We start from the raw sequence: 11002 nt of genomic DNA on the forward strand, positions 1-11002 counted from the left end.
AGGCTTTAATACAGCAGCAACTCCCCGAATAACGTTAAAAATTTCTCAGCAACATATAAAACTCTGCGCCATCAACATCATTCTCATCGGAAATGCAAAGGGGAAGGAAATGAACTCCCCCAGAGCTGGAGGGAGGTCACCCCCCTGCTCACAGCCCCCCCAGACCTCCTCCAGCACCACAGGGGACCCCACGGCAGCCCCTGTGCCCCCTCCCCTCACTCCCCCTCTGCTCCCCGGCCTGGGGCAGGGCGGAGAGGGACATCTGCTGCAGCGGGATGCAGGAGAGGAGAGCTGGAGAAAGGCAAGATCTGCTGGTGGGTGGGGAGGGGGTGGAAGGAGAGGTGCTACCCCTGAGGTGCAGATGGGTTTCCTCTGTCACCACCCAAAACCATGGGCGGAGGGTCTCGCCGTTGAACGTGGCGGGTGGGAAAGTGAAGATCTCGACCCCGTTGTGGGCATTGATGAAGGTCACCAGCCCCTGTGTGCAGTCCAGACAGACCCAGATCCTCCTGGGGTGTGGGGACAGGGACAGGACGGTGGGAGGAGAAGTGAGAGACGTCAACTGCTCTGCCCAGTGCTCAACTGCCCAGATCCCTGTCTTAGGGCTCAGGACTGCGTATTCCTTCCTCTCCACAGACTCCTTGGCCACCCCAACACCCCACCACGAATTACCTCCCGCCTCCACCTCCACCTCCCAGCAATGCCTCCCCTCCCGGAACCCCTCCTGGCCCAGCACGCAGCAGCGAGCTTTAAATCTCTCAGGGGTGTAGGGCAGGTCCTGCTCTTCACGCTCCCGTCTCACACTTCTCAAATCCTCCGACACCACAAGTTTGCGATGAGCCGTCTTTGGATCCAGGGTCACCACGTCTGCAGGGGACAGGAGGAGACAGAGGGTCAGGGGAAAATGGCCCCTCCCGTCCCCAGTGATTTAACTCGGGGTTGGAACAGTGAGAAAAGGGGGCGAGATACAGCCCAGTGCCATGGTCGGGGGGTCTGAGGCACCCACACAGCCAGGCATGGCCAGACCCACACTGCCCAGAGCAGTTACACCTCCCAAACGGGGAAAGGGAGGAGGAGCACCCATAAAATACAATACAACACCCAATTACCTAGAGTTTTAGGAAGTGGAAACCTTCTCCATCCTACAAGGAGAGACAAGAGCTGGTCATGTCCCATGCCTGGTCCCCCGGGACTCTGGGCAGGGGAGCGTGTCCAGCCCTGTGCTGGTGTCCCCAGCGGCCAACCCTGCCAGGCACGTCATCCCCTGGGGGCTTCCCCGGAGCCGGGGGACGCGGGGATGGAGAGGATGGGCCGGGGGGGGAAGGATTGAGCACACAGCGCCCGGCAGAGGAGCCCACACCGTGCTGGAGATGATGGTGACTCACCCAAGAGTGCATCTCGTTCCTCTGGAAATGAAAAAGAAATTCGATGTCTGTTCAGAGGGGAGAGATTCTCATCCCAAAACTGCTCCCAGAGGAGCAGGCAGAGCTCGGGCAGATCCCAAACCCTTCCCATTGGGGAGTGGGAATAGACCCCCAAACCCTGGGAATGGCTCTGTCCAGCCTGGTCACGTCCCACCATAGGCACCCATGGAAGAAGACCAGGGGAGCGTGTCCAGCCCTGCGCTGGTGTCCCCGAGCTGCCCACCCAGCCAGGCACATCATCCCCTGGGGGCTTCCCCGGAGCCGGGGGACGCGGGGATGGAGAGGACGGGCCGGGGGGGGAAGGGCCGAGCACACAGCGCCCGGCAGAGGAGCCCACACCGTGCTGGAGATGATGGAGACTCACCCAAGAGTGCATCTCGCTCCGCTGGAATGGAAAAACAGAAATGATGACTGGTCAGAGGGGAGAGAGTCTCATCCCAAAATTGCTCCCGCAGGAGGAGGCAGAGCTTGGGCAGATCCCAAACCCCTTCTGGTTGGGGAATGGGAAAAGTCCCCCTGGCTCCCAGGGAGGTTCCCCCCAGCCTGGTCATGTCTCACAGCCAGTACCCATCAGCTGTGCCCAGGGGAGCGTGTCCAGCCCCGTGCTGGTGTCCCCGAGCTGCCCACCCTGCCAGGCACATCATCCTCTGGGGGCTTCCCCGGAGCCGGGGGACGCGGGGATGGAGAGGATGGGCCGGGGGGGGAAGGGCCGAGCACACAGCGCCCGGCAGAGGAGCCCACGTCATGATGGAGGTGATGGAGACTCACCCAGTGCTTCAGCTTGTCTCTCTGGAAAGGAAAGACAAAGCAATGAGGGACCAGGGGGACAGGTTCTCATCCCTTATCTACTCCCGCAAGAAAGGGAAGAGCTCGGGCAGGTCCCAAAGCCTTTTTTGGGGGAGTAGGGAAAGACCCCCAAACGCTGGGAATGGCTCCGTCCAGCCTGGTCATGTCCCACCACTGGTACCCATGGAAGAAGACCAGGGGAGCATGGCCAACCCTGTGCTGGTGTCCCCAGCGGCCCACCCTGCCAGGCACGTCATCCCCTGGGGGCTTCCCTGGAGCCGGGGGACGCGGGGATGGAGAGGATGGGCCGGGGGGGGAAGGATTGAGCACACAGCGCCCGGCAGAGGAGGCCCCGTTGCTGCCCACCAGCCAGGACACCTCCCGTGCCCAGTGCCCAGCCCCAGCGCTCGCCAGTCCTCTTCTGGGCCCCATCAACCCCCATCAGTCACCAGAGGAGGACCAAGAGCCACCCAAGCCCACGTCCCACCCAGGGGCTCCTTTCTCAGGAGGGTTTGCTGGTGGAGGGGCGGGAAGGACTCACCCAGCGCTCTGCACTGCCGCCCTGGAAAGCAAAGACCGAGGAAGAGGTGGTCAGGAGAGCAGACGCGTCATCGGGGGGACCATCGCGGGGGGGTCTCTGCACCCTCCCACCAGCAGCTGCTCTGACCACGCTGCCCGTCCTCCCACCCACCCCCATGTCCTTGTCCCGTCCTTCCTTTGCCCAAAGAGCTTCTTTAATCAAGGCACAACTTTGGTGTGACCCAAACTCACGTTTTTTTCTCCACAGATAAGCAGTGAGGCCCGTTAACACGACTGAAATTGTGAGGAACACACCCAGAGCTGCCATCCAGTGATAGGCATTGTGGAAAAAGGGCGCTGAGAAACAAAACCAACATGCGGAAAAGGGCTCGTTTGGCAGTCCCGCGTACGAAGAGAGGAAAAACAAGAAAGAACCCAACTTCATCTCCCAAAGCCTTGTCCTGGGAGCGCGGGCTCAAGGGGACGTGGTCCTCTCCAGACCGTGGCCACGCCAGCGCTCCCCTGAAGCAGCCGCGGCTCCGGGTCTCTCGGGCGCTAAACCCTCCCGTTGCCCCACACCCCACGCGTTTCTCCAGGCCCCCCGACGCCACAGGGCTCCGAGCGGCGCAGCCCACCCCACCCCAGCCCACCCCAGCCCTGCCGCCATCCGCGCACCTGAGATGTGCAGGGACGACGCCTGCTCCCGGCCGAGGCGGCTGTTCCTCACCACGCAGGACAAGTCCCCGTCTCCGTTGCCGCTCACAACGATGACCTCTTGGATCTCCAGCAGGCCCCTCTCATCAGAGGAACGTCTCTGGGAGAGCGAGGGGAGGTGCTGCCCGCCGGCACCTCTCCACAGCACCTCCGGTTGCGGGTACCAGCCGGCCGAGCGACACACCACCCGGATGCCTCCATCCTCGTGAGCCTCCAGAGAGAGGTGAGGGACAGAGCCCAGGGCTGCGGGAAGAGCCCGTGCTTGGGCTGAGGTGGGGATGGACTCAGCCCGAAGGCCAAGACCCAACCTCATCCCGGGCACACCAGAAGGCCCCACGGCAAAGTCCCTCGCACCACCAGAACCGCCCCAACCCGTGCAGGAAGCGCAGGGCGTTGATGCCAAATGAACCCGCATCTCCCCGAAAACAGCACCCCTGGGAAGAGCCCCCTCGGACCCGACCTCTGTCCACGGCTCTTGGCCTTCGGCACCGCATGGGCGGGCGTGTGGATGGGACAGAGGTGTGGGAGGGACATCCCTGGGAAACACCGCACCGGCCACACACCTGCCACCTCCAGATCCACCAGAGCTTCTGCATAAGAGTCAGTGTCTTTCACAGTGCAGACGTACTGGCCATCGTCAGAAGGTCTCACCCCAGTGATCCGCAAGTCCAGGATTCCACTGGAGAGACCATCTGTGGCCAACTCTGTCCTTCCAACGTATTCTTCCATCCGCTCCTCGTAAACATCCTCTCCGTTCCGGTAGAGGTGCACCGTTTCGGAGATCCGGTGGCGGATCCACCTGATCTCCAAGCTCTGAGCATCCATGGTGGGGGACAAGTGACATGGCAGCACGACGTCCTGCCCCACGGTGGCAGGCAGAGGGTGGCGTGGTCCCACCACTCTGAACTCAGCTTGGAGAGGGAGAAGGACACAGAGACGCGGAGACGGCGCCTACGTTAATTGAGGGGCGTTGCACGGCGAGGGACGAGCTCGGCGTGAGTGGGTCACGCTCCATCCCGCGGGCGGCACTTCGCCCTCCCCGTGCTCCAACGACACTGGAGAAACTGGAGAGGGAGCGGGAGGGCTCGAAGGAGAAGGAGGTCCCCTGGGAGTGGGAACCTGCTGCAGAACATGACCCCCACCCAGAGAACGGCCCCCACCACAGCCACAAACGCTTCAGGGCAGCACTGCGGGACGGGACCGCGGGTGGCCCGGGGCGAGGGACGTGTGGCGTCAAGAGTCCAAGGGAAAGTGAAAGGAGAAACCACAGGCGGTCGAGCTCTGGGCTCAGCTCTCTCCACCCCACGGCACCTCCCCTGCCCCACAGCTCCCACCCCGAGAAGGCGAAAGCCCCCCCAGCCCTGCAGCATCCCTACCTGATCCCAGCGGCAGGAGGTGGAGAGTCACCACAAAGCCCAGGAGGCCCCCGGGGCTGGCGGGGAAGCACATCTGCGGCCGCAGCTGGAGCAGAGGGTGGGAAGGGAGGCAGAGGGCGGTCAAGGGGGGTTCCAGCCGCCGCAGAGGCCGTGGGGGAGAAGGCCCCCAACAGAGGCTCCACAAGTCCCACCAACGCACCTGCACCACCACCCTGGCGACGGGAGGACTCCCACTGCCCACTCCAGGGCAGGACGGGACCACAGGCGGCTCCCGCTGCAGCCCCTGCTCTGCCCCACTCCCCCTCCCCACCATTTGCTCTCAAAGCCCTCACAAATTAAGGCTTCTAAACCCCCCACCCACGGAAAGAGAAGTCACTCACCGGAGCTGCCAGAGGCTGCACCCAACGTCTCCAAACTTTGCGAGGGTTTTGAGCGCAGAACTCAGGGCTTTGGAGCGGCTCCAGGCTCCACCTCCCCCCGCCAGGAGCTGCCGTTCCTCTTCCTGTGAGCGCTCTGGAGTCCGGAGACATAAAACAAACCTCCGAGGAGAAAGCGCTGAAGGGAAAGCATCACCCTCCCCATTGTGGGGTGGGAGGAGGTGGAGGTGGCTTCTCCCAGGGCTGTGTCTCTCCCGGCAGCCTCTGCTGGGGCTGAGACTCAGTGAGGTTTTTTCACCCATAAATAAGCTTTTTCTCTCAGAAAACAGCCGGGTGTAGGAGGACGGAGCTGCCAAGCTTCAGTGCCTCAAGGAGGCATCACATCACCTCTGTCCTGTCTTTGGTGAAGAAGCCCCGATGCTTCTAGACAATGTGCCAGGTCTCCGATGGCAGAGTGAAGCCGAAGCAACAATCCAGCTAGTGGGACCTGGGAAGAAGTCTCTTCCCAACTCCAGAGACAGCGTTTGGTCAATGTCTCGGTTGACTGCCCGGGCTCTGCGCTGCAGGAGCTTCTCAGCACCTTGTCCCCAGCACCTTCACAAGTCTGCATTGGGGTAACAGTGACGCCGGACAATGTCACCTGGGTGGGACTGGACGGCTCTGTGCTGGACACTCACCAGTGAGTCCAGTTCATCCCTTGGGTTTGTTCCCAAAACCAGTCTGGGTCCTGCTCTTGGGGTGCTCCAGGGACTTTTTCTGTCTCCCCACCCAAAGGACAGGGACCTTCTAACCCCTCTTTCAGGTTCCCCAACTTGGTCTCTGCCACCACCGGCAGGTGGGCCCCAGGGAAAGCCTCCCAAATCCGCTCTGATGACGGACGGGGCTGCGAGAAAGACACCGTCAACTTTGGAGCTGCTCTGGTCCTGCCTGCAGCCCCTCGGCTGGAGGGGGAAAATGCCTTCACCCCTCTTCGTCCTCCATGGAAGGAGGGGATGGTGGGACAAGTGCCTGCATTTCCACCCCACCTCCCTTTGCCCTCTTGTGGTGGCCACAGCACTTTCCCACCGGGAAGGATGGAGAAGGGAAAAAGCCCCACTTTTCCCTAGGGAAGAGAGGGGGACACCGATCCCCCCCATCCTGCCTGGAGTCATCCCAGAGCCGCATCCCAGGGCTTGGTCTTTCCCACAACCCCAGGAGCTGCCAGACAACGTTGAATAAGGCAAGAAAGTTCCAATTCTTTTTTTCAATTTTTTTTTTTTTTTTTTAAAGCAAATTCTGCTAAAAGAGATTCTCTTGCAACGCCATAAAAATAAAAAGGAAAAAAGGTGCACAACGAGCAGAAAACACACCCCGAAGGTGAAGTGGGTGAGGGAAGGGAGAACTCACGGGCAGAGACGGAGGTGGGAGCCTCTCCCCACCCAGAAGAAAGGGAAGACGCTCTCCCCACCGAACGAGACCTTTTGGAACGTAAAGATGGGGGGCTCACGCTCAGCCAGGTAAAATGCCACCTGCCCCACTCCATAGTCCAAGGCCACCCGCACCCTCCCAGTTTCCCCATTGGCGGGGAAGGTGGTGATGGGGGAAGCGAAGACGCGGTACCGATTCCCCCACCGCCCCATGGCCCAGATCCCCTTCTCTGGTTGAAACTCAAGCCAACCCTTCCTAGGGACGGAACGTCGGGCCACCCCCAGCGCCCAGGTCCTGCCTGCGGCCACCTCCACCTCCCAGCAGTGTCTCCCCACGGTGAAGCCCCGACAGCCCAACACGCAGCAGGAGGCATCGAATCGTTGAGGGGTGGTGGGTAGATCTTGACCAGCATCCGTCCATCTCACCCCCCGCCGGTCGCGGGACAGGAGGAGCCGGGCGTTGGCGGTGTCAGGGTCCAGAGTCACGAACGCTGCCAGGGATGGAGAAGAATGTGGCATTGGAGGAGAATATCTCACCTCCCCAAAAAGCCCTGCTCCAGCTGGGATGAGCCCCAGCATCACACATCTGCTTGGGTGCAGACATATCTCCACATCTTCATGCTTGGGAAGGCCTTACCTCATGCTAGAGGACCGGGAAGAGCTCCTTTGTATCTTCAGGAACCCCAAAGTGAGCTCAAGTCCTCATTTCCCAGCCATTTTAAGCACCGTTTTGGCTAAAAACGACTTTGCCGGAGCCCTCCCTTGGAGCTCCTCCGAAGAAACTCACCTTTTCCATCTCCTGCTAGAGATGGTCCTTGCTCTTTCTCCAGTTCGGATGGCAGAATGTCTAGGAGATGAAGAACAAAGGTTAGACATCCCACTCTCCAGCCGGTAATTCTCGCTCTTGGCCCCATCGTGTTTTTCCTGGGAAAATGGGAAAACCAGCAGCAGAGGGAGCTGTCCCCTCCCAGACTGGAGAAAATAAGCCCCAACAGACCCAGTCACGCTCCACGGTACCTTGAAGTCTCCCCAGCGTCTCTCTGAGGACATCGTTTTGGCGAGAAATGACATGGAGCCTCTGCTCCAGGTCCGAGAAGGTCTCCACCATCCTCCGAGCACTGCCCATCTCCCACCTGGATGCAAACCATTAGATACGGGACTCGGCATGATGGTGTGACATGCTGGGACCATCCCTCCTTCCCCTGCACCCTGGGTGACTTGGGGATGGTGGGCGAGCCGGCTGTCCCCAAAATGTCTCTCTGTCCCAGGCTCAGAGATGCCAACCAGCTCTGTACAGGAGGACACTTGGGTCCCTGTTGCCCTGATGGCCAAGAGGACCTCCAGTCTGAGGGTCCATTTTCTCATGGTGTCCCCACACCAGGGTTCAGGGGCACCTTCTTGTCCCCACACCCCTCCAAGCCTCACTTCAAGCCCTGCCTGAACTGCCAAAATGTCCATTTTTGTTGCAGAAACCACGGGGACGCTGCCTGTGAGCCTTCCCCCCAACTGTTGAGATGCGGGTGGTGGAAGAGCACGTACCTGTCCACAATGCTCTGGGCATCCTGGAAGAGAAAGAGAGAGAGAAAAGCCTCAGTGTCCCATCCCAAAACTGGGGGAAGACTCCAGAGGTGCCGTTGGACCCTCTTCTATCTTGCCCGGTAGAGCACCCGACCTGCAGGAATCTGCTCGCAGGTTGCTCAAGCTTCTCCTCCATCTGGCAGATCAGGACATCGAGGAGTGAAATCTCCCCCAAAATCTTGTTCTCCTCTTCCTCCTGCCTCCTCATCATCTCCCTCTCCAGCTCTCCCAGCTGAGCCAGGAGGACAAGCTCTTGGTCCTTCAGAAACCGGCGCAGCTGCCGAAATTCGGAGACAACCTTCTGCCTCTCCACCTCTGTCTGCGTCTGTGGGACATGGAAAGACAACACCACGGGCCACAGTGGTCCATTGGGCCACACTGGTCCAACACATTTATTTTTTTTCCTGGGTGGTGGCAACAGCTACTGACCAAACAGTCCTGGCACCGCCTCTCTCCGCTCCTTTTCATTCCCAAAATCTCTTCCCTTAGTTTCTTGAGCTTCTCCAGGTCACTGCGTATTTGCTCCTGGAAGAAGAAAAAAATGGATTGGAAGGGTATCGAGGGGGGCTTTGGGGAGGGGATGGGATGCTTGGAAACACTGTCCCTGCAGCATGGGCACGAGGATGGAGAAGACACGGGAGGACAACAGTTTCATTCCCGCACGAAATAAATCAGAAGACACCTGAAATACGGTCTGAACATTTTTTTTTTTTTTTTTGCTAAAAATATTAAAGAGTTGTTTGCTATTTTTTTTTCTAGCTCTCCCCATTTATTTCCACTTATTTATTTTCATAGGGGGGGACGACCCCCAAACCGTGGAGAACTTCAAAGCCGGCTTGAAGCCTGCCGTCCTGAGAAGCTCAGAGAAACCACATTATCCCTTAAAGTGGTTTGAAAAAAAATTCAGAAGAGGAATAACCCGAGCTCGGTCGTGGACCTGACCTTGTCCTCCTGGGCAGGTTCCTCTATCTGGGCTGTAGTGGGACCTCCACGAGCCCTTGGTCCATCACGGCTGGAACCAGATGCTTTTGCACCACCCTTGAAGGTGACCGTCCTCTTGCGCCAGGAGCAGAGGTGCTCCTTCTCCTCCCTGCCTCCTTCCAGCACCAGGAGCTTCAGCTTCTCCTCCAAATGCTCCAAATGCAATTTTGGCTGGAAATTCCCTTTCCTGAGCCGGCTTCGGTGGCTGACTGCCTCGGTATCTCCAAGCCTTCCTCGCTCCGGCCAAGATCGGGCCATGCCACCTCCGCAGCTGGTGGGGTCAGAGCCCAGGCGGTCAGGATGCTGTTGGACGGCGTGGTGGGTGCTTTCTTCTCCCCCTTCCCTTGCTCTAGATGAACCGGAGGCCATGGCAGCAGCTTCTCCAGCCTCTCTTCCTCCTCTTCCCCTCGCTGCCTGCAGTGGAGTGAACAGAGAAAAGGTCTCGGCATGGGTGGAGGAAGGAGGAGCAGTGGAGGGAAGCTCTAACGTCTTCTAGATGTTAATTTTGGGAAGGGAAGAATGGTCCTCCAGCGAGCCTTGGACTTTAACATCCCTCTCTTGAGCATCGAGGTTTGTCTCGCCTATGTCCAAGCCTGTGTTGACGTCTCAGGTTGGTGTCTCCACTCCTGGGACAGCCAAAGCAGAAGGAGCCAACCTTCCCACCTGGTGGGAACTGGCATTTCGTCCCAAAAACTCTGTTTCTAACCCTCTCCTTTGCTGGTACGTGACCTGGTGTCCCCCCAACATCTGCTTCCCACCCTTCGAAGCATGGACCAAAGCCTTCGGGTGCACTTGCCAACAGGGAAACCCTCCAACGCTGTGCAGAAACCGTGCCGGAAAGTGGCTTTTCTGTCTTCTTGCTGCTTTCCCTTTATTGGCAACCGATTTTAACCCATGGATGCAGCAGAGGCAGAACCCGAAAGCCTGAAGCAACCCCAAATTTCACAACCCTTCATCTTTCCGCTCGGAAAAACATCTCGGCGGGATATCCCCCACTGCCCCAAAAAGCTACACTCACCCGCTCGGCGGCAGCAACACGAGGTCTTTGTAGATCCACCACCTCCCTCACCCCCAAGTGTGGGGTGATTTAGTCCACAGGGCTCCTCTCCAGCCGACCCCCGGGGCTGTCCGAGCTCGGAGTCGGATGACGCGGGGAAAAGATCAGCCCTATTTAAGGAAACGGGGAGAGGAATGCGCTGCCCGCCGGCGTCTCCCTGCCAGAGGACAGGCTCGCTTACGTCCCTCTGCGGGGTCCACCCTCAAGGTGGACTTTCCGATCCAAGATAAAGCTCAGGTTGAAAATCCTTCAGCACTTTCAGCTATAGGAGAAAAATCTCTTCGGCTGCTGGGCCACCGCCCCCCAACACACGGTCCATCCGAGCACAGTCACCTCCCGGTGGGGTCACCACCTGCTTTGGCCACCGCCAGGGTGAAAAAAAAAAATAAAAAAAAAATAAAAATAAGCGCAGCGGTCATCCGGCTGCTTTAAATAAAGAGCCGGGCAGCTTTTTTCGTCCCGTGTCCAGACTTTTCGTCCAGCCCGGGGACGCCTTCCCCACGGCAGTCTGGAATTCCAGCAAAACCCACTCGATAAAACTCGTGGTTGCCGGTGGCGATATCCAGTGGGGGATGGGGGGGTGGCGGAAGGGCAGTTTCTCCTCTGTGGCGTTTCTCACGTTGATGGTTACTTAGAAAAGGGTTTTTTTAAAGAATTTATTACATATTATTACGTATTTCCCCTCCAATTTCTGTCTGCTGACAGAAGGAACGGTGTTTTGAGCTGCGACAGCAAGCGCGCCTTCTTAGCCACTACGTTATCATCTCCAAGCCCTCAGACACAA

The 11002-nt window shown here is 59.0% G+C and overlaps 2 protein-coding genes across 2 annotated transcripts; both read right to left on the minus strand.

Annotated features, from left to right (window-relative positions):
- Positions 1 to 75: 75 nt before the first annotated feature.
- On the minus strand, positions 76 to 5219 carry LOC309682742 (butyrophilin subfamily 1 member A1-like). The gene is made up of 11 exons (XM_082496860.1): positions 5200 to 5219; positions 4820 to 4904; positions 4007 to 4354; positions 3405 to 3686; positions 2982 to 3086; positions 2752 to 2772; positions 2193 to 2213; positions 1789 to 1809; positions 1386 to 1406; positions 1110 to 1142; positions 76 to 867 (listed from the first exon to the last, which is right to left on the minus strand). Exons 2-11 carry the CDS (start codon positions 4890 to 4892, stop codon positions 149 to 151), a joined length of 1644 nt encoding a protein of 547 aa, XP_082352986.1. The 5' UTR covers positions 4893 to 4904; positions 5200 to 5219; the 3' UTR covers positions 76 to 148.
- A 1201-nt stretch (positions 5220 to 6420) lies between these two features.
- On the minus strand, positions 6421 to 10578 carry LOC309682745 (E3 ubiquitin-protein ligase TRIM7-like). The gene is made up of 8 exons (XM_082496863.1): positions 10180 to 10578; positions 9123 to 9575; positions 8610 to 8705; positions 8275 to 8505; positions 8142 to 8164; positions 7620 to 7735; positions 7390 to 7449; positions 6421 to 7093 (listed from the first exon to the last, which is right to left on the minus strand). The coding sequence occupies exons 2-8, from the start codon at positions 9528 to 9530 to the stop codon at positions 6579 to 6581; spliced, it is 1449 nt and encodes a 482-aa protein (XP_082352989.1). The 5' UTR covers positions 9531 to 9575; positions 10180 to 10578; the 3' UTR covers positions 6421 to 6578.
- Between the last annotated feature and the right edge of the window lie 424 nt (positions 10579 to 11002).

The sequence above is a fragment of the Vanellus vanellus genome (genome assembly GCF_965231255.1).
Source record: "Vanellus vanellus genome assembly, chromosome: 32".
Classification (NCBI taxonomy): domain Eukaryota; kingdom Metazoa; phylum Chordata; class Aves; order Charadriiformes; family Charadriidae; genus Vanellus; species Vanellus vanellus.